The 23,701-nt window shown below is 38.6% G+C and overlaps 1 protein-coding gene across 1 annotated transcript in view; it reads left to right on the top strand.

Moving 5' to 3' along the window:
• Positions 1–23,701, top strand: part of cdh13 (cadherin 13, H-cadherin (heart)) — a 370,859-nt gene that overhangs the window by 94,984 nt on the left and 252,174 nt on the right. The window contains exon 2 of the mRNA XM_084409426.1: positions 19,287–19,407. Coding sequence (XP_084265552.1) covers positions 19,287–19,407 — 121 coding nt within the window. The remainder of the gene's footprint in view (positions 1–19,286; positions 19,408–23,701) is intronic.

Consider the following 23,701-nt stretch of genomic DNA (forward strand, 5'->3'; position numbering starts at 1 on the left):
TTCCTAGATATTGGTTTTAAAGGTCTTGTTTCGAAAACCTCAATGTTAAAGTGGCTCAGAAAGTGTAAGCGTAACTTCATTCAATAAAGTGTCGACTGCTGCAATAGCACGGCTGCCACTCTGAAGGAAAGTTGATTCTGGCATTGCTTTGTGTTCTCATAGCATAATACTCTCAACCAAATAGCTTAAAATGTTTTTTGCCGTTCCGAGCGTGCAAGAAATTGAGTTATTTGTCAGAATTGTGAGACTGAATTGTAACACGCTCGTGACAGACAGGTAATCAAGCCTTACGTGATACGAGAGAGACCGCACAATGGCCGAGATAGGAGTCCTGACACCTTTTGAAGCTGCCTAGAAATTTTAAGCTGCCAGGCTGATCTCAATAACCCATTCCTGGATGACGATGTATTGAAATTTTCTCCATTTCCTCTGCAGTAATATCATCTTTTTCTTTTGTTATGTTTAAATATAACCCTAGACGAGACTGACTCCCTCTCCACATCTGCTTGTTTTAACGCTGTTTTTCTTGCATTATCTCAGAACTTCTACCCGTCTATCTGTCACTCTTCTCTGCACGGGACATGCAGTAATTGTCACTCTTCCTTGTCAGTTATCTTGTACTCTGACAAGTGAAAGTGGAAATATTGTAAAATTATCTTCCAAGTTTTTTTTGTGCCTTCACTTACTTGGCAGACTCTTCCTGTTTTACATTTCAGACTCTATTTTACATTTAAAAGAGCTAAATGAGAGACACTCATGTTAGTAATGATTATCTGGGATTTGAAAAGGAGAGGAAGTGACATGCCTGCGGCATGAACTGATTGTTGGAGATAAAGTTTCTCAGTTTTCTCAGTAAAAAATATATACATCATACGATTTAATACAATTTTATACAATATAGTTAATAACAAACAGGCAGTGAAATAGATTAGGTTATGACTTTTACTGGCTGCATTTAATTTCAATGAGGTCAATAGACAGAATAATATCACTTTGTTTATTTTTAACATTGACAAATTATGAATTTTGCTATTCATATTTGATAATTGTATTAATGCATTTTGTTTATTTTATGTGCAGGTGTTTTCCCATTGATTGATAATGGATTTCTTTCTGCATTGAGCGAGTATGTAATGTGTTCATTTCGTATTATGAGATATATAGTAATAAATTCAGAGGGCAGTGGAGCAGAAAAGCTTTTGAATGGTTGGTAATAATGAAACAGTATTGCGGTTGTTCTGTTCTGTTCTACAGTCTAAGCTATTCTGCAATGTTTTGACTTCACAGTTATCACCATTAAACATGAATGGAACAGGGAGGTTTCTAATGCATTAACAAAGAGATGCATTAGCAGAAGGCACTGTTAGACAGTTAAAGTTTTATACATTATTAACATCAGGGTTAGTAAGTTTAAACGTGTAGTGCATGATGTACAGAAAGATTGTTTGAAGGTTTGAAACCATAAATAATGGTGTTATTGATTATTAGAGGTCTATTTTATGTTAGTTGATCAAATTTTAAAGAAGACGTTATGTTTTCAAGTAAAAAAAAAGAAAAAAAAAAGCCTTGACAGACAGAAACTTAGAAAGATGGATGTTTTTATTTAGAATTTTGTTTTATTGTTAGTAATTTTGTAATGTGCTTGTTCATTATTATATTTACAATAATACATTTTTATTTCAGCTTTATTTTACTTAATGCATTTTTTTTTTTTTCATGGATTGTTAAAACAGATATGCTTTTAACATAAAGCCTTGCCATCTACAGAAGAGCAAAGCTCAGGGGATGTTGCGAGAGGTAAATTATAATCATTACCCTTAGTTTTTCTTTTTCCTCATGCTTTCAAAACTACTCTAGTGTGGTAACCTTTAAATTCCTTTTTACTTTCTTTGGGGGTTGAACAAAAGACCAGCTGTCGATTATTTTGGGAGAAGACAGCATCAGGAGTAAATATTGATTCAGACAAAATGGATTTTTCTGCTTCCCCCTTTGGAGATGATAAAAAAAGAAAACAGAAGGAATCTTTCACAGCCCGTTCAGTGGCCTTTTAACGTGCCTATGAAATGCTATTAAAGAGTTTGATTCTGATGGAGAAAAAAACACAAGCGCACGGCCTCTGTTGTCATTAATCACGACAGCAGTAGGAGATTTAACAGTTGGAGAACAGCAGACGAAAAATGAAAGGGCCTAGATCAAACATGCAGATGTATCAAATGATCTGAAAAGACACTTCATTTGCATATCTCTTTTGTACCGCTGGTTGTGTTCCTTTGAGCTTGGCTTAAGCATCTCATTGGCATTGTTGACAGGGAGGAATTTTAGGCTCCCTCAGAACACGTCATTAATTGGAAGGTTTAGAACACAAAAGGAAAGAGATTCAGAAGATGAAACCAAAGATTGTTACCAGAGAGGGAAAGAGATTTAAAGTCCAAATATCAGGAGACAAGTAAGTGCTGTTCACAAGCTAAGATGAGAAGTCAAAACGTTTGACTCCTCGGTAAATTCCTGTGAATCACTCGATGCTCTAGCCAGGGGCCGAACGCTACAACATTTTCCAGAAAGCATAGATCGCTACGGCCTCCCAGGAAGGGGATAGAGCAAATACCATGTCAGCAGCAATGTATTGGGCCTGTAGAAAGAAGTAGAAAAAGTAGACGTCCGGTTCGATATCTTTGCAGCTCCCCCATGAATATCGCCCAGTTGTTTACTCTACGCTCTCAAAATGTCTGAAGGAATCTTTCTTTTCCGCTCTCAGTCCACTATTGAATCTCGGTGAAAGGAAGGAGAAGGGCTGCTTCATGAGTTGAAGGGCTTATTGGCAACTTTGCCCTTTAAACTGATGGATGTTGTGACCGTGGCTGGATTTGACGGCTAGACTTGAGCAGATACTCGGAAAAAGGACACAATCGCTCACGTCAACCGTATCTTGCATTCAGACGCCTCTGTGGAAGGGCTCAGTTCTATGGGAAGGTTGTTTGGGAGTATGTGAGTTATTGCTAGCTTTGCTGGCTAATCTTGTCCATTCCTCTCCGCCACGGCCGTTGTGAAGGAGATGAAAACAGAAACTTGACTTTGGGACTCTTTTGTAGTTACTCTCATATCCCCATATTGGATGGCCCTTTGACCCTTAATACACATCCTGGTGTGTTGCAATGCCATATGAGTTGATGGCACAATTGTTGTGAGTGAATTGTCAACTTCTCAGTTCAGTTACTCAGACCCAAGGCTAGATTCAGCAGGAATCAAAGAAAGTGCAGCACCAATATTGAGCCACTGTTCCTGAACTTGCGTAAATGTCACAGCAAAATATCATTCAGCCATCAGAATCATTTTGATATACTGTTTCCAGCTCTTTAGTCAGCATGTTCTGTGATCACATTACTGGAGTTGTAACATTCTCAGGTGAGCAAGCCAATTAAGTCCATTTCATTTTAAACTATTCCCAGCTAAGCGCATGTATTTTACCTTGTGGGTAGCTTAATGAAACAAGCTGCATATCACAAAAAAAAAGAAAAACCCAGTTGCACTACAGTATAAAACCCAACAGAAAGTTGTAAACAGTACTTTCTGGTCAAATACATGCAGCCTTTGTAAGTATAAGAGGCTTCTTTTAAAACATTATACAATCTTACTGACCTCAAGCATTTCAACGGTAGTGTATTAATACTTAGAAATTGTATGCCGTTTTATATGGTACTTAATTGGTTACTTAAAATGGGCCACTTTGATTTACTACTGGATACAAGATTATATGAGCCAAAGCAATATTACTAAGATATTAAAATACCCTTTAAATATTATGATACTGAATGTGTGCAGATTTTACATCTTTTATGGAGCTTTGACACTGCCATCTTTCAGAGGGGCAAACGGGAACAGCTCTGGTCATGTGACTTATCAGATAATACTGCAGATTATACTACACAAATATGTTATCTTATACCACTTACCTTTCTTTATTGGGTTTAAGCCATTATATGCACCAAACAGTCTAAAGCTGAGACCAGAAGGAGGCTAGCCTGGCTCTTGGAGCCCCTTTTTTTCAGCATGCAGACTGATTATGACCCCAGTGATCTGCTTAGTCATCCAAGGCCCGCTCTCTGCCCTTTAAAGAGAGTGGATAAGCGCCAGCTGTTTGGCCCTGCTGAATGGTAATATCTTAAGGTAAACAGTGTTGTTTTCTTCTGCTCTGTTCTGATGTGCCCTTCATTCACGCTGCAGTGGTTTTGCTTTATGTTGGACCCTTTATGCTTGGGCTATATTTCCCCAGTACTTTTTAAGCTCAGGAGACGCACGTTTGTTTCCCAGTGCTGCAAGATAAAGTTATACCAAACTTTAATTGTCTCTCTGTTGCAAGCTATTGGTTAGGTTAGACAGATATGCTTTCATGTGTTGCTGTAAACGAGTATTTTATTATTGCTAAACCCAGTTTGAATCATAGGCCAAGATCCCCTTGGTGGTGAATTGTGTTTACACATCTGGAGTTGGAACCACACTTGCAAACCCTGTCAGACCTGCCTCCTAAATTACAGCAACAATGCAGAGACCGTCCAAGATTGAGTGTCTGTTTGCTGTGCCCAGTGCCTGGCTTTTTTCTTTTTTTTTTGTCTTCGGCTCATGCACCAACCCTTATTCATTGGCCCAGCAGGTGTGATGTGTCCAGATTCCAGATGGTTGTGCAGGCTGCTTCTCCCCCTGGCAAGCCAGATGCAGCTGTTTGGAAGGCAGACTGATTGATTTCGCTGCAGCCTCTCGCTGTGACCAGGCCTGGGTCACTCCTGCTACGCCCTCCTTGTGCACTGACATTTACCACCGAGCAAAGGAATCAGTCCAGGCTAGAGAAGGGAAAGATGCAGGAATGTTTTCTTGCCTAGCTGGGGGCGGTTCACAAGACATCCTGGACTTTTCATTGGACAGATTTGAAACGGAGACATCAATTGGGAGAAGGTTTGGATGGGAATTTGTACCGTCCCAAGCGATTCCAAAAATTAATGCACATTAGATGCACTCTGTGTGGGTATTTTCCAGGGGTCAATGGATATTAGGGGTTTAGTGGGCATATTTGCATTAGCCTGAGGCCTTTCTTTGATGCAGTATTGCAATATTATAGACCTTGAAATGTATGTTGAAATGTTACATCTTTTAACAAGGCCAGATGAACCATATGGGGATTTGAACACATTCCCAGGGTCAACACTTTCTAAGTTGGGCATGAAAAAATAACCATGGTCTAGAGACAAGTTTTTAAACTTGAGCGCAACATTTAGAATTCCGTGTCATGCACAAGATGCTGCAAAAGATGTGAAATGTGAGCGCAACAGTCAAACACATACATCTAGTGCATCTAGTGCACACAAAAAATAAATAAATGGAAAAGCAGTGCAGTAGAATGCAAAAACACATTCTGCGTGAGTGGTCACTAAGTGTTTGGTTTGCTGATTGTTTGCGAGGTTGGCGTCATCAATCGATCATGCTTAAGAGTTTGTTTTAAAATGTTTTAATGATATATTGCATAAATTAACATAGTTTATTTAAAATATTAAATAGTTAGTATTCATTTTGTGACTCCAGTAGTTCTATTTTGTATTGGAGGATGACCGGTTTAACAGGAACAAAATTGCTGTCTTAAATTTGGCTAATTCCTTAAACAACTGCATTTTGTTTTATTTTCAGAGTTATTCATGTGAACAGTTTGGTGGTTATTAAATTTGGATGAAGCAAAACTCTAACCACAAAACATAAAAATAACATGGTCTGCAAGTGTGCGTGTGTCCCCTCAAACTTGTCTGCAGAACAAAATGCTACAACATAATTTAAATTGCAGATTAAACTGCACCAGAACATAGTAAGATCTTAATATAGAGCTGAAGTGAATCTCTGAATGGCTTTAATTAAGTGACAAAAATGGCTAGGCATGAAACTTAAAATATATATGTTTGCGGCTCAAATCAGAAACCCACCCTAACGCCACAAACTCTTCACACACTTAAGGTGCTGCAGCCATTCCCAATCAGGTTGTCTGTGAACTCATATGACCATATTGATTTTGTTATTTCTTGAGCTGACATTTACACCAGACTCTGCCTAGTGGCTCTGGCTGCACTGGCTTTCATCAATGAAGTCTTAACCTTAATCGCACTTCAGGCCTGTCACAGCACCTGCCCGTAGGCCATCACCACTACTCTTTAAAAAGACAACGCCTCCCTGCCGAAGCCTCCAGGGCCCATTGCAGAGTGACCGTCCGTACAGGTTCTTAAAAAGCCACATGCCCAGAATAGACTTCTTTACCCTGCGTGTAAATGTCATACCAGTGGGTAGAGTTTACTCAGAGTGTCTGCGGCATCCAAGCTACTTACTTACCGCAGAATTCTATCTATGACCTGCAAACAAGGTGACATGTATTGGCGCCTTCATTACAGGATTTTATCTTTTAGTACTGTACAATTTTAGCCAGTCAAAGATGGCCAATTATGCCCTTTAAGTATTCCTTTAAACGTACTGAATTCAGATTGTCTACAGTCTTAGTCAATGTTACCAGATTCACTGCTCTTGGTTGGATAAGACAATTGAACATGAACACAAAGGTTTGATTCAATTTGATTTATCACAAATTCGGCTGTTTCAAGCACTGCTTATTTATAAATTAGTTTGTTGTGTTATTAACTGCGGACATGTCTTGAATAATTACTTAAACTCAAGCTGTAGGAGCAATATTAACTATTCATACACTGTAAAAAAAATATACATCCCCAAGTCAAAATTTTCTAGTGACTGGTCACATCTAAATTTTTCAATTAGTCTGACGTATTATTTCTCATTGAGCCAATGTTAACAGACTATTGCAACAAGAATTGCACTTGGGCCAATTAAAAAATTTAGATGTGACCAGTCACTAGAAAATTTTGACACTGTAATTTTTTTTTACAGTGTATTATTAATAATAAATTAATATTAATCTGTTAAAAGAAAGTTGCAAGTTCATTAGTGTATTAGTTTTGACATGATTCTTCAATATAAATATAAATATTGCTTCAGTAATAGTAAAAGTTTAAGTATTGCTTTAGTTTTTAACTTAATTTATGTTAATATATAACTTTCTTAATTGTGTGTTCAATAGCATATTAGTTTGGCAATGTTAAATCGGTATTGAGAAGCCTGAAATTTCATACTAAACTTTTGGTGTCTTGACGACCCTAGGTTTATGAATTGATATTCACAACCCACCTTTAATGTAATGTATTTCCAAATTATATTAAATGGTTTTTATATTAGTGGACGTTCAATACCTAAATGAAGCTACACCAAATGTGATTTTTGTCAAAATAATGCCCAAAATACTGTCTGGATGGTGGTTAACAGTCAGTTACTGAAGTGACATCAGTATCATTTTGGGAGAGTTATTAGATTATGAAGACATTTTTGTCTTAAAACAAGAGCTGATGAATTGCAATAGGACCAGGAATGTGCATTATGGAAGGAAATGGTGTCTGTTTTAAATTTTTTTTATTTAATGTTGACCTAAGCTAACTTCACTAATATATATTTTCCCTGTGATGCTGTTATAGTATAAATTAGCAAGGCTTTCTTAGATTAGATTAATTTCTTTCTGACTTATTGAAGTTGCTGAAGACTTTAATGAGCTAATTAATTAAAGATGTGATTCTCTGAGCAGCATTATAGGAGATGATCTATAAAAAATGAATAGCCTATTCTACCATCATTATGGCTGTGTGATAATAATGTTGATATCAATTTGTTCTGATTTAGTAGTTGAATGACAGTAAAAGGTTTAACTTGGATTCTAGAAGATAGGGGACACACTTAAAGCTGTTAGCTTTCTCTTTTAATAGAGAATGTAGTGACATATTGATCTGATACTCGCCGTACCTGTATATGTGGTCGTTGCCTTTCTCTCACCCAATAAAGCTGGTGAATTTGATTCGCTCCCTTGACATCTTTATTTAAGAGAAAAATATGTGAGGCACAAAAAAGAATCCGTGAGTTTATGTGCTTCTGCAAGTGCCATCAATTGTGTAGAATGCAACTCGACCACAGAAAGTCTTTACGTTCAGCCATCTGCAGGACTGTTCTTCAACAGTTATATTAACCTTAAAACCCTTCAATGGAAATCAAGTCTCCCATTTTACTCCATATGGTGTACGACTGAATTTGCTAATGAACCTTTGCAAACTAGGTTGTACAATTTAGGCGAGCTGTAAAATGTAGAATGGGACATTAAAATTGCTGAAAGAAAATTAATCTTAGCTCTCGCGGCCATGCGTTATGGCTATGCTCTCATCTGTTACTTTTATTCTCCAGTAGTTTTGAGGTTAGAAGGTCTAATGAGTAGATTGCATGCCTTGGAAAGGGATTACAACGCTTTAGACCTGCTAACTATTGCTTTACAGTGCTGTAGTTTCAGGAAAATATGTTGGTTCCAGACTTTCTATGGGAAGAATTAATCCAGGCATTATGGGTAAACTGAGATTCAGTGCCTCAGATGCTGACCTCATTGATGAAGCCAAAAGAATCCAGCTACAAAGAGTTGCGGGATTTCTAACATGCTTGAGTTGCATGCATACATTTTGGTGTGGGCCTTGGAAAAGTGCTAAAACTAACGAGTTTTGTCAGATACTCATCAAGCTTTTTTTTTGCCCAGGCTCACTGTTAATGTAGTCAGAAGGCACACGTTTAGATCTTCAGTATCACTTCAATCAGTTTATGAGTGGAGACGGAGGATGGGTTTGAACTCTGTTTCCCCTCAGTGAAGCAAAACAAAAAGCCAGTCTCTCTCAGGAGGAGCTGAGTAAACCATAACCTCTATATCACACCTGAGTCTTATAAAGCCATAGCAAAGAAATGGTATTCATCAGTTTTTGAAGTTTTTTCTGTCACTTTATTTCTCTTGTCTCTTGTCACACGCATCTCTGATTACAACAAACACATCCCTTGCTACTTCCTTGTTATAATTTTCCTCAAACGTAAAGGCACGGTTCATCTACAAATGTCAATTCTGTCATTATTTACTCACCCTCATGTCTTTCCTCTATGACTTGCAGAGATATAATTAACACTTTTTTACAATAAACAGGCACTGAAGCTTTCAAGCTTCAAAAACTATGCAAAAGCACCATAAAAGTATTATGAAGTGGCCCATACAACCTTGTGTGCTATATTCAACATTTTCCAAATGAAAGCTCTGCATGAGAAACTGACAAAAATTTAAGTCTCTGAAAATCTATAAGCTCTAAACCTTGGCACGGTCAAGAGAGTTGAAGATGTTGATGATCTTTTCAATTAATTTATTCTGTTAACAAAACCAAACAAACTGATTTGGACCAATTGACTCAATCAAGGTTCAACTCACTGATTCAAAGGATTCACAGTTAGATTGTACAAACGTACAAAGTGTTACAGTAGTTAACAGTCCAATGCTGGAGAATATATATCTGTCGTGTGACTTCATGATATCAGAGTACTTGGAATATAGTGCATAAAGTGACATTTTTATGTGCTTTGTGTGCTTTTTCAAAGCTTAAAAGCTTCAGTCTTCCTTAATTGCACGGAAAACAGTTTTAAATATCTCCTTTTGTGTTCCACATTAGAAAAAGAAAAAACATCCCACAGGTTTGTAATGACACAAGGGTGAGTAAATGGTGACAGAATTTTAATCATTGAACGAACTATCCATTTAATTTATCCCCTTTGTTGTTCACAAGCAGTACGACTTACGAAGAAAAGAAAAGACTTCTAAAAGCACATTTAAATGTTTTTTTCTCTGCACCAGCAGGGGACATTGTCATTTTCTAACCCCTGTCCCCTCGATCACAGCCCACCAGTGTCATCTTCTCTTGTTGTGATTAATAAGGAAATCATGCTGAGTCAAATTATTAGAAACTATGAAGTCTCCACACAGCTGTATCACAAAAATGAACTGATAAGGTGACCAACATGCCAAGCAATCAATTACGCTTTCCAGTTCAGACAGAGAAGAAGAAAAGAAAGCGTTATTGAGGGAGGGAGAGAGAGGGAATAAGTTGAGGCCAGGCAGCAGGTGGTGTTCTTGCTTTGGACGCCCGTCTCTGTAAGCAGCCATGCAGCGGAGATGAAGGCAGGCCTGCACAATACCCTTGCGCTTGGCTTTCTTTTGTCACATCAAACAGCCATAGATTTCTGTGGACATGGGCGCACATACACTCTTTTCCTCTTACCTCATTTCTCTGTCCTCCCATTGGATGTCATCTGCTTTGACACCAACTTATAGACACACATTTTGACCACTCACACAGGACACTTTCTAGCTTTAAAAGTAGTTTGACAGAGTGCAACAGAATTGAACAGAAGGCACATTTATATGTGTATGTATATAACTATAACAATGTTACTATTATCCTGACTAAGAAAGAAAGAATTCAAAAAATATAATTAAGAACATATACAGTGAGGAAAATAAGTATTTGAACACCCTGCTATTTTGCAAGTTCTCCCACTTGGAAATCATGGAGGGGTCTGAAATTGTCATCGTAGGTGCATGTCCACTGTGAGAGACATAATAATAAAAAAAAAAAAAATCCAGAAATCACAATGTATGATTTTTAAACTATTTATTTGTATGATGCAGCTGCAAATAAGTATTTGAACACCTGTCTATCAGCTAGAATTCTGGGGGGGTTCTGCACATGGGACAGGGCGACTGCACTGTATTAAGGAGAGGATGACCGGGGCAATGTATTGTGAGATTTTGGGGAACAACCTCCTTCCCTCAGTTAGAGCATTGAAGATGGGTCGAGGCTGGGTCTTCCAACATGACAATGACCCGAAGCACACAGCCAGGATAACCAAGGAGTGGCTCTGTAAGAAGCATATCAAGGTTCTGGCGTGGCCTAGCCAGTCTCCAGACCTAAACCCAATAGAGAATCTTTGGAGGGAGCTCAAACTCCGTGTTTCTCAGCGACAGCCCAGAAACCTGACTGATCTAGAGAAGATCTGTGTGGAGGAGTGGGCCAAAATCCCTCCTGCAGTGTGTGCAAACCTGGTGAAAAACTACAGGAAACGTTTGACCTCTGTAATTGCAAACAAAGGCTACTGTACCAAATATTAACATTGATTTTCTCAGGTGTTCAAATACTTATTTGCAGCTGTATCATACAAATAAATAGTTAAAAAATCATACATTGTGATTTCTGGATTTTTTTTTTTTAGATTATGTCTCTCACAGTGGACATGCACCTACGATGACAATTTCAGACCCCTCCATGATTTCTAAGTGGGAGAACTTGCAAAATAGCAGGGTGTTCAAATACTTATTTTCCTCACTGTATAATGAAAAAAGCATAACAAGTCTTTTAATTTTAACTATATACTATTTTTTAATTCACTTTTTGAGTTGCCAGCCAATGTCAGCATTTTTCTTTTTCTTTTTCATTTTCACAAAACTTTCATGGCCCCCAGAATATTTTTGTTGAATGAATATCTGAATATGCAATTTATCAATAGAAAAATTTTTGACTCTGCTTTATATATATATATATATTCTAGCTTAATGCATTCTTTTTATTTTATCAAACACTGAGGACCCTATCTTACACCCGGCGCAATGCAGTGGCAAGCGGATGCAAGTGTGTTTTGCTAGTTTCAGTCCGACGCAGTTATCATTTTCACGTCCTGCGCCACGTTGTTTAAATAGCAAATGCATTTGCATCCATTTGTGCGCCCATGGGCGTGCTGGTCTGAAAACGAGGTGTGTTCTGGCGCATTGTTGGCACGTTGCTATTTTGAGGCAACAGAAGTAGACTGCGCCATTGACCAGCTGAAACCTGGTCTAAATATATAGATTTTTTGTTATTTGTTATCGTTAGTAATCTGCGCCTATAGGCGGGTCCACAACGCGCCTACACTCTGCTTATTAAACACACAGGGACGCACGTACAGCAGCATACAAACATGCCAAATATTTCAAATAAAAGGATTACAATGTAAAAGATTATTATTGTTTACATAAAGATATGATGGAATCCGGCTTGTCCCGTAGATGGTCTGCTTGCACACTTTTACCTCGCGCACGAGCAGTTCCGTTTGCGCTCTGGAGACGGCTTTGGTCTTTCCACTATCAAATTCCGTCATGTAAATAGCGAATCTGCCATGGCGCGAGCGCAACTGGCATTTAAAGGGAATGGGAGATGAGACTCTGTTTGGTTTAACACACGTAAATCCTAAAACACACTCATTACTCATTAAGAGAATAGGGACAACCCTTTTAGACCATGCGCCTGGTGCGCCAACCATTTTTCCCGTCGTTAGCGAAAGTGGATTCTGACACGCCCGAAATTCCATTCGGTAAAGTTTGGCAGTTTTAAATTATATTCTGTTTAATGTTTGATGATCACGTTATTTTACTTGTGATTAAGCAATGCTTCTCTCCCTTGTTTCTGCTTCTTCTTCGCCTGTGTTTTGATCTGGAGATGCTGTACTCTTTTAGAAGTTGCGTAATTGCACCCCCTTACGTATAACATTGAAAACATGGATTGCCGGAAAATTTCCATGAATGACATTGAAACGTTGCGTCGTAAATGACAGAAAATTCCATCAATGGCAGAAAAAGAATGAAAGGGATCATTGTATTGGGCAGTTAAAAGTTTTTAAAAAAACTCTTCTTGAGCACATTTACCTATACCAATAAAAAAAATAATCAAGATTTCAAGAGTGAACAGCTTGGGCCCTATCTTGCACCCAGCGCAATTGACTTTGTACACCGACGCATGTTTCATTCCTATTTTGCACCTGCGCAAAGCGCGCTTTTCCCTCCACAGAAGCACGTCGCTAAACTAGGGAATGAACTTGCGCTCCCTGGGCGGTTCAGCGCAAAAAAGGAGGCGTGTTCCGGCGCAAACGTTCCCTGGTGCTATTTTACTGTTCCATAAAACAATTGCGCCACTGGCCAGAAAAAACCTAGTCTAAAGTCAGTGGTGTGTTGCGCGTTGTTCATTATGCTATTTTAAGGGCGCATGCTTGACCATATAATGTATAGCGTGCACAACGCGCATACACTTTGATTCTCTAATCTACACAGAAGCAGCAGTTTTCATTTTTGCAAATCATATTATTACAAACGATAGATAGATAGATAGATAGATAGATAGATAGATAGATAGATAGATAGATAGATAGATAGATAGATACTTCACTTCAGACCAACCCCTTTTAGATTTGCGCCGAGCGCAAGAGTCATTTATCCCGCCGGGAAAATAGCAACAGCGCCGAGACCCGCCCACAAAGTTACTTGCGCTTTGCCACTTGCGTTTCAGATCGTTAAAATAGGGCCCCTTGTGTGCTTGTGTGAACGGCCCTTTAACTTCCTTGACACTTTGTCTCAGGCAGTTTGAAGGACATAACATAATTAATGTCCTGCCTTTTCTATTCCGTCTCATTTTTCCCCTCCTCTTGTTCATCATATTATTCTTTTTTTCTGAGAGAGGGCAAACATGTGCAGATATGCCCTGTGATTATATCTGCTCTGACATTTTTTTTTTGTCTGGATGGATGTTAACATTTCTGTCATGCTGTCTTATGTGCAATGTTATCTCTGCCCTGCTGAGGCATTTCAAAGAATATTTGCTTCATATGCAGTTAAAAAAAGTCATTGAATTCCCAAGTAACTAAACTAGATTCTGTTCTCTTTCGAGGAACTCCATTAAGCAAACTCCTAAAGGACTTGTAGAATAGAAACAACCATAAAGACTGGAGTCGTGGTTTGGAAGCAGCAACCTTAACCCCCTGATGTATTTGCCATTAAATCAGAGATAAAGCAGAGTATGCTTTGTGAGTTTAACAAGAGACGCCATAGTGGTATCCGAGAGTCACTTAGGGCAGTGCTATTTTAGCAGCAAATTAACCTGTAGAACAAGAATGATAGTATTTTTTTCCATTTCAGTAAACACAGCACTTTTGTCAGATTTGGCTCATTTAATCTAGGAAATAAGCTATAATAAGCATTTATTTCCCCCTCAAAATACAACGTGCTGAGATCCTCCATTATTTTTTCAGTCTGTGTCATATCCTAGGGGACACGTCAAAGAGAACTTTGTGCCGTATTGCTGAGTGTGCGAACGCAAATGGCTTTTTTTCAGCTGCAGTTTTTCCTTGAAACTCTGACTTGCTGTAGTAATAACGTGATTGAAGCTCCCTAATGCTGAAGCTACCTGGCAAGAATTCTTTTGCGACAGTGAAGAAGCACACAATCTCACATTCAGAATGCTCATCTGAACACACAGTAAGGTGCAGCAGATGTTTGAGAGCTGCCCTGTTATTGTGCATCCCGTGTCCCAGCTGGATCCTTACAAGGTCCTTGCCGCCCAGCGCTCTCCAACTCAACTCTCCGCAAAGCAAATCAAACCAACACTTTGACATTTTCATCTGATCTTATATAATTGACTTGGATAATAGCTTCAGTAACAACTAAAGAAACCTTAGTTGGAAAAAATAGGTATTTATTAAGGCATTTTATTGAATGCCTTGTATACGTACTTTCTTTTATTGATGGGTACAAGTTGAGGTATGTTACGACCCTTCTCTGTTTTTAAAAGTCTAGGGAATTAGAAGGGGAACATTAGGCCACCCTTCAGCAATTATTACCATTAAAACTGGGAGAGTGAATAAGACCATCGAGAAGCAACAGAACATGTGAACAAATTTATTATGTGCAATTACCGGCCAAAAAGAGACAGAGACAGAGACAGAGAGAGCAAAGAAAAAACTATTTAAGCAAATAATTATTATTTACAATCAAAAGTAAAGAAATCACAGAAAACCAGCAAATTATGTTATACCAGACCTGGGGAGAAAAATGGGAAAATTGGACAGTGCCAACACAAAGAAAATAATAAAATGTTTCTAACCCATTTCAACTAACTAATACAAAAGAAAAATGTAGAAAGAAAAGTTTTCAATGTCCGAGACATCGTATACTTTCACTCTACCTATCAAAATAAAAATTACAGCAAATGGCACATGCCCCTAAACCTAGTGTATCTAAACAAAATAAATCAGAGCTAAGTCTGCACGATGTACATCACGAGACATAACTTAACTATTCCTTTTCCTCTATCCAGCCAAACACAACGTCACCGCTCTCAAATGCTCAATAATAAAGGAAATAGAATGGCAAAGTAATTTGGTTTCACATGATAATCAAAACACACTAACAAAGCTTGATCAGTTATAATCCCTGTAACAGGGAACAACAACAGGAAAGAAAGTGACTGGAAAATGAAAATCGGTCCCATTTGTATAAACATCATGCATGTTAATGTGTATACAGCTCTGGAAAAAATTGAGACCATTGCAACATTAGCAGTTTCTCTGGATTTACTATTTATATGTATGTGTTTGAGTAAAATTCCGACCAATTTTTTTCTAAATTTCAAATAAAAATATTGTAATTTAGAGCGTTTATTTTCAGAAAATGACAACTGGTCAAAATATCACAAAAGATGCCTCAAATACCTCAAATAATGCAAAGAAAACAAGTTTATATTCATTTTAAACAACACAACACCAGTGTTTTAACTTAGGAAGAGTTCAGGAATCAATATTTGGTGGAATAACCCTGATTTCCAATTATAGCTTTCGTGCGTCTTGTCATGCTTTCTACCAGACTTTTATGTTGCTGTTGGGTGACTTTATGCCACTCCTAATGCAACAATTCAAGCAGCTTGTCTTTGTTTGATGGCTTATGACCTTTCTTCCTCCTGATCACATTTCAGAGGTTTTCAGAGGGGTTCAGGTCTGAAGATTGTCTGGACATGACAGGTGTCTTCCATCCACACCTTTGTTGGCCTGGCTGTGTGACATGGAGCATGGTCCTGCGGAACCCCCCCCCCCCCCCCCCCCCCCCAAACAATTCTTCAAGTTGGAGAACATTGTCAGATGTAGCTCTACAGAAGAAAGTGTCATTGTGCAGTTCAATTTAGATCAGTGTTGTAGTTCAATAAATGTGTCAATGAAGATCATTAATTATGAAACAAGTTCAGTTCAGCTAAGCAATTCTACAGAAGATAATAGTGTCATCAGCTCAAGTCAATTCAATGTTGATTCAATTCAGTTCAATAACAGTGTTAATGTTACAAAGTTATCATCATTATGCAGCTCATTTCAGTTCAAATTTTGTTCTAAGTCAATATAGTCAGTGCAGTTAAATCTATAATATAACTAAATATGTATTGTCAATGAATCACTTTGGAGCGAAATGGGTATTTTGCCCATAGGAACGGTCGTCCCTGTGTGCTTTAATGTTTTTTTGCATGTCATTGTCAGAAAGAATCCCCGCTTCCCTTCAACTGAAATGGTGATTGATGGAGAGCAAAAATAGGTGTGAAAGAGTAATAATGTTGCTGGAAGTAAAAGAGGAAGATGGACATAAATGTTGGAACAGCATGGCTCACTGGCTCTTACAAAAGGGAAAATAGTGATCTTAAAAACCTCTCCATCTACCATTGACCTAAAAGCCACACAACATCAATTCCCTCTGAGTTTTAAAAGCTGGATGATTACCTTTAGTTCTTAATGAAGACAAGCTTTGCTTTCCTGGGTGGAAGGCAACCTAAAATTAGTATAATTGACCAGAAAAGCAGAATTGTTGTGCTCTCACTCGCCTTAAAAGCAGCATTTAGTCATTGTTGGGTTGACAGAAAATGGACTTGCTGATCTATTTGAACTACAATACTCCAGGTTTGGTTAGTACACTTGTTTTAGCAGTGCAGTTGACGCTGTTTTTAACTAAGAACTGGAAAAGCAAGTGCCTTGTTTTTTTTTTCAAAAGATGAAATAAACAAGGCAAAATCAGGTTGTACGATTCCTTTATACAGAAAACCTTGACTGTGTAGTTCAGGTCTGAGAATAAATTAGTCAGAAAAGTAAAAAAGTGCACTGAATGTAGGCACTGTGAGAAAAATATTTATTTATTTATTAATTAGTATGTGCACTATGTAATTAGTCACATTTGATTAGTATTGTGGCTAGAGACAGATTGTATTTGTGAAAGGGAAGATTGTGGCAATTTTAACAGGGGTCAAAGGAGAATTCCATTCTATTCATTCAGATACAAATGTGGGAGAGCGGAAACTCAAGTACATGCAAACAATTTCTTATTCACTGTACTAAAGTTACATTCCCTCAATCACGTACAAGCTAGAATTATGACACTTATACTGGACATGTTAAGTGGAGTTCTCTGTCTTGAAAGGTGTGATCATCACACACACACACACACACACACACACACACACACACACACACACACACACACACACACACACACACACACACACACACACACACACACACACACACACACACACACACACACACACACACACACACACACACACACTCTGCAAAACAGGCATTTTGACATATTTGTGTGTGTTCTTGTCTATTCAAGTGCGAAAGAGAACTCAATGTTCTACAGGTGCGCTGTCTGAAGTGACTTTCTGTACACGCGTGTCGGATGTCTCTGTTCACATCGAGCCGATTCACACACAGCACACCTGTACAGATTTAAGTTATTTTTTGCATCGTATCTCGCTTGATAGCGTGTTCATACACTCGCCTAAAGGATTATTAGGAACACCATACTAATACTGTGTTTGACCCCCTTTCGCCTTCAGAACTGCCTTAATTCTACGTGGCATTGATTCAACAAGGTGCTGAAAGCATTCTTTAGAAATGTTGGCCCATATTGATAGGATAGCATCTTGCAGTTGATGGAGATTTGTGGGATGCACATCCAGGGCACGAAAGCTCCCGTTCCACCACATTCCAAAGATGCTCTATTGGGTTGAGATCTGGTGACTGTGGGGGCCATTTTAGTACAGTGAACTCATTGTCATGTTCAAGAAACCAATTTGAAATGATTCGAGCTTTGTGACATGGTGCATTATCCTGCTGGAAGTAGCCATCAGAGGATGGGTACATGGTGGTCATAAAGGGATGGACATGGTCAGAAACAATGCTCAGGTAGGCCTTGGCATTTAAACGATGCCCAATTGGCACTAAGGGGCCTAAAGTGTGCCAAGAAAACATCCCCCACACCATTACACCACCACCACCAGCCTGCACAGTGGTAACAAGGCATGATGGATCCATGTTCTCATTCTGTTTACGCCAAATTCTGACTACCATCTGAATGTCTCAACAGAAATCGAGACTCATCAGACCAGGCAACATTTTTCCAGTCTTCAACTGTCCAATTTTGGTGAGCTCGTGCAAATTGTAGCCTCTTTTTCATATTTGTAGTGGAGATGAGTGGTACCTGGTGGGGTCTTCTGCTGTTGTAGCCCATCCGCCTCAAGGTTGTGCGTGTTGTGGCTTCACAAATGCTTTGCTGCATACCTCGGTTGTAACGAGTGGTTATTTCAGTCAAAGTTGCTCTTCTATCAGCTTGAATCAGTCGGCCCATTCTCCTCTAACCTCTAGCATCAACAAGGCATTTTCGCCCACAGGACTGCCACATACTGGATGTTTTTCCCTTTTCACACCATTCTTTGTAAACCCTAGAAATGGTTGTGCATGAAAATCCCAGTAACTGAGCAGATTGTGAAATACTCAGACCGGCCCGTCTGGCACCAACAACCATGCCACGCTCAAAATTGCTTAAATCACCTTTCTTTCTCATTCTGACATTCAGTTTGGAGTTTAGGAGATTGTCTTGACCAGGACCACACCCCTAAATGCATTGAAGCAACTACCATGTGATTGGTTGATTAGATAATTGCATTAATGAGAAATTGAACAGGTGTTCCTAATAATCCTTTAGGTGAGTGTATATTTATATGTATTAAAATGTTTGGTTACACTTACATTTCGATAGTCCACTTTAGACATTCTACAAACTATTAGTAACTTCACAAGTACATGTCAACTAACTCTAGTAGCCTGTAGTAAATTGTTAGTATACTGTTAGGTTAGGGTTAGGTGTTAGGTTTGGGGTTAGTAGAATAAGTTGACGTAGTTGCAAAGTTAGTTATAATCGGTAGATTGTCTGTTAGAGGAGCATATTATGATATTATGCAGACAGTCTACTAATACTCTAATGACTGGTTGATGACGTAGTTGCAAAGTTACTTATAGTTAGTAGGATGTCTAAAGTGAACCATCAAAATAAAAATGTTACCAAATATTTACATTAACAGACTTGAGTTACAGCTGCACAGGATGATTCATAACCTTAAAAATGTTAAAATTGTCCCCTGTATTCAGTAATCAAAAGGAAATCTTTCTTTCCGTTTCAGGTTGTGTGCACTGGAGCGCAGGAAAAAGAAGAGAAGGCTGAATGTGAACCGGGATTTCAGGAGAAGGAGTTCCAGGTGGAGTACAGTGGAGGGTTCCTCAAAGACGTTCCTCTGCTGCAAGGTACGGCAATGATGTCATCAGCGGTGAATGAGAGTGTTCAGGTTTGATTGGGGAATTTGTGCATTTGTGGCTTTCTCTTGCCTCTTGCTTCCTCTCTTTCACACACCGTGGCCGCCTGAGCCACATGTGTGCGCCAGCTGGATAAATAACAGTTCTCGAGGGCCTCTGGTGAATGTTGATTGTTCATTATTCTCATTATCATGCACAGTACTTTTTCATTTATATAAAAAAAAGAGGAAATAAAAGCTGCAGTGTCCAAACAAAAACATCAAAATGATCTGGTGCTCATAAATTATTCTGTTTGATTGTGGATGTTTACAAAGCCTTTGTGATTCCCATCTCTTCCAGCATCTGCTGTTTGTAACTGTTGCAGCATCATAGAACTTTCTGCATAAAGATTCTCATAAAGATTCTGGCAGATCATGCCACCATCAAGACAGTTTCTGTCTGGATCATAGTTTTCAGAGGCGGTTAAGATTAGAACGGCCAACATTGTCCCTGTCAGACTGGAACAATGACATTAAACCAGCAGAAATGTGAAAGAAAGAAAAGCAGAATGTGAGAACTGCTAATAACGGAGTCGTTTCCTCACAGGTCTCCACGTTCACACAATAAAACTCCCGAGACCTCGAGAATCAGAGTGATTAATGAAATTACAGTCTAATTACACATTAAGCATGTACGTCCCCACAGGATACTCGTACACTGCCTTGAATGAAAAAGGCATCACCATGAGTGTTTTGAGAGCAACAACATATTAATCAGTTTTCCAGATAAATTATAAACAATGTGTTGCCTGGTGGAGTTGTAACCCACCCACCCCTTAAGCATAACATGACAAAATTTAGAAAATAAATGAAAAAATGCAAATGCACCTCATAGATGTCCAGAGGTCCTGTACTGCATGTGAATACAAATCAGACAAGGGACCGAACATGCTGCAGAGGTCAGTGCTGCAGTGAGAGAAAGCAGACAGTGGCTTCACTCAAGCAGGATGGAGTGTGGGGTGCTTGTATTACACTGATCCCCGTTTGTGGAAAATGCAAAAAGTCATGTGAGATAGTAGTGTAATAGAATAATATAAAATGATATGTAATATAATAGAGTATTGGCCACCTTGATATTCATAATCAGTCCGCAAAATAGTCTGAATGTGTCACTGGTTGAAATTGGTTGAATTTAATCCAGTTGTCTGTCTGTCCGTCCATCCATCCATCCATCCATCCATCCATCCATCCATCCATCCATCCATCCATCCGTCCATCCATCCACCGATCCATCCATCCATCCGTCCATCCATCCACCGATCCATCCATCCATCCACCGATCCATCCATCCGTCCATCCATCCATCCATCCATCCATCCATCCATCCATCCACCGATCCATCCATCCATCCGTCCATCCATCCACCGATCCATCCATCCATCCACCGATCCATCCATCCGTCCATCCATCCATCCACCGATCCATCCATCCATCCATCCATCCATCCATCCATCCATCCATCCATCCATCCATCCATCCATCCGTCTGTCTATCTACCATTCTCTCCATCTATTGTTCATTTATGCTTGTAAAATGTTTAAACAGCGTACTTGTCTGTGTTGCCCTGTCCACTCTATTGCTTAAAAATGTAAACAATTACGTTATGTTCTTGGGGCTAAGAATGTACTCTGATTATTTTCAAGTCTCTTTTTTGCAAGCTCTGACAAGCTCAGATCGTGGAAGGAAAATATGACGGGGAAAATGAAAATGTGCAAATGAATGGAGATGCATCTGTTTTAATTTCCGTGATTTTCTAGCATTTCAGACAAGTAGGCTGCAATCAAAAGACACTGAAAATACTGTTGTGTTACGTTCACATGTCATGGCATGTGGTTGTCATTCCGAAACTCTGCGTGTTTACTTTAGACTTTTTATAAATAAATAATGAGGAGCATATTTGAACATTATTATACTTGAGACCTGATAATTAGCATTTATCAATCTAATTCTCAAGTACATTGAAGGTTATTTAAGGCTGTCGCCTGAAAGATTTGTGTTTTAACAGAAAGGTGTGAGTGATTTGATTGGTTAATCAAGAGATCCCATAGAGCCTATGATGATTGTCAGTCCTCGTTCAAAAAACAACAACAAAAAAACATCAACAAACTGTTCCTCTTGATTGTCACAATTCACTGGACTGTGTCTCCTCTGAGATGCACAGTAATGTCGTCAAGCTTTTCTTCAAATCCTCTGGGATCGGCAGTAATGTCTAGCTGACACTGCTTCGGGCCCCAGTGGGAATCTAGTATCTCTGCCAAAGTGCCTTTCTTTTTTGTCAATTGACAGTCGTGTCAACAGGTTGCACAGCTAAAAGAGGAAGAAAGGGCACAGTAGTTTGCCAAAACAGTACTGCGGATACTGCAGTTTAACAATACAATCCAATGCAGTTTTTTTTGTGAACGTTTGTGTCGGTGTGTGAGACTGGGCATGACTGTTGAGTTTGCACACAGTCACCGATTTGGAACCGGTTTGACCGCTGTGTTCCAAGTTTTTGTATTTTGGGAGAGCCATTGATCCATGTAATTAGAACAGTGAGAGTGGTGGCAGTCCTTACAAAAGATTGTTCCCTTTGAATTTCAATTTACTTAAGCTACAGAACATGATTACACTGACATCGAAGACCACTCAACACCATTAAGCTGACAGACAAAGAAACGAAAGCACAGTCACCAAGGCAAAAATGCAATGAGAAGTGCCACTTTTTCCAATGGAAAAATATATATTTTATCACCAATTCAGAAAGCTGGACAATCTAGCCTGGAGTTTCAATCTTTTTATTCTGTTCTATTCTATTTTATTCGATAGGGAAGGGCACTGAGGCATTCTGCCATCTAGGGACCCAGCGATCCATGCACATGGAGACAGAGCTCAGTTCCGCTTTACTGAGTCACCCTGTAACAACTGTGCACTTCTATTACCCTGAATATGCTCCTGTCAGCACAGCACAACACACAAAACGCACTCACGTGCACAACTTCGCACATGTAGGCAAATTACTTTCGTAGGAATCCAAAATAGAAACGATGGCATTACCATGTTATGTTGTTTGCGAAAGCGTGATCATTCAGTCAGAGAAGTAAGTTTGGATTTCATGAAGCTTATTTGTTGCATGGTCTAGGCTTAAGAACCTTGAAGCATGTACAGCTGCTACACAAGAAAACTGGCCTGAGTGTTCTCATTTGTATTTATAGATGTATGGGTGCAGCTCAAACTAACTTTTCAGCTGTGCTGTCATTCTGGACCTCAGAAGGACCTGGAGAAGAAAGTTCAGCACTCTAACTTAAGCAATAGAAAAAAAAGAAACACAAATGTGATTGTTCATCTAAAGTTGCTTATTAGTATGGTTGAATTGGATCATCGAATGTCAGCAGCAAAGACATTGGTTAATAAAATAAGATTAAATACGTATATTTGTATCATTTAACATTTACTTATTCCAGGTTTGTGTAATATTCTGAGTTTGCATTTCACTGTTTTAATTAATTTTGAGAAACACTGAATATGTTTTTGTGCAGTTGAGATTAGTAAATGCATATTCACATTTAGTCTATAACTTCAATAACCATCACAACCCATCTATATTTACTTCTGATTTCTCTCAACATGCGGGCTGGAGAGCTACCAGTTAATAAATGGGAAAATAAAGTAATTTTCTTTACTTGTTTGAAAAATAATTAAGTTACCCTCAACACTGGTTTGTACATTATAAAATATTATTTAGTTTTGAGAGATCTCTTGTTCGTCAAGGCTGCATTTATTCAATGAAAAATACAATTAAACCAACAATATTGTGAAATATTATTGCAATTTTAATTTGAATACATTTTAAAATGTTATTTACTCCTGTTATGGCAAAGCTTAATTTTCAGAATCATTAGTCCAGTCTTCAGTGTCACATGATGGCAGCCAAATAACACTTTAATCAGTCAGTAAATATGAAGATATACATGTCATTAAGATATACATTAAACTCCCATAATTAGCACCTTGATAGCACACAAATGTCTAACTGTTTTTGCTTGTGTGATTGCCAGCCTCTGCTTTCCTGCTACAGACTGAAGTGCCTAATGAGTGTATAACGCGCCACACTGTTACTTTCAGCTAATAAAAGAAAAATACTTTTCAAGTTGTAATAAAATTAATTAATTTAAGGAGTAAAAAAGTACTGTTTTTTTTCTTTGTAGAAATGTACAATGTACAAGTAGTCAGTTTAAATTGCACCTGAGTAAAGTGCAAATCCCCCAAAA

This window comes from Rutilus rutilus (assembly GCF_951802725.1).
Source record: "Rutilus rutilus genome assembly, chromosome: 5".
Taxonomy (NCBI): Eukaryota; Metazoa; Chordata; class Actinopteri; order Cypriniformes; family Leuciscidae; genus Rutilus; species Rutilus rutilus.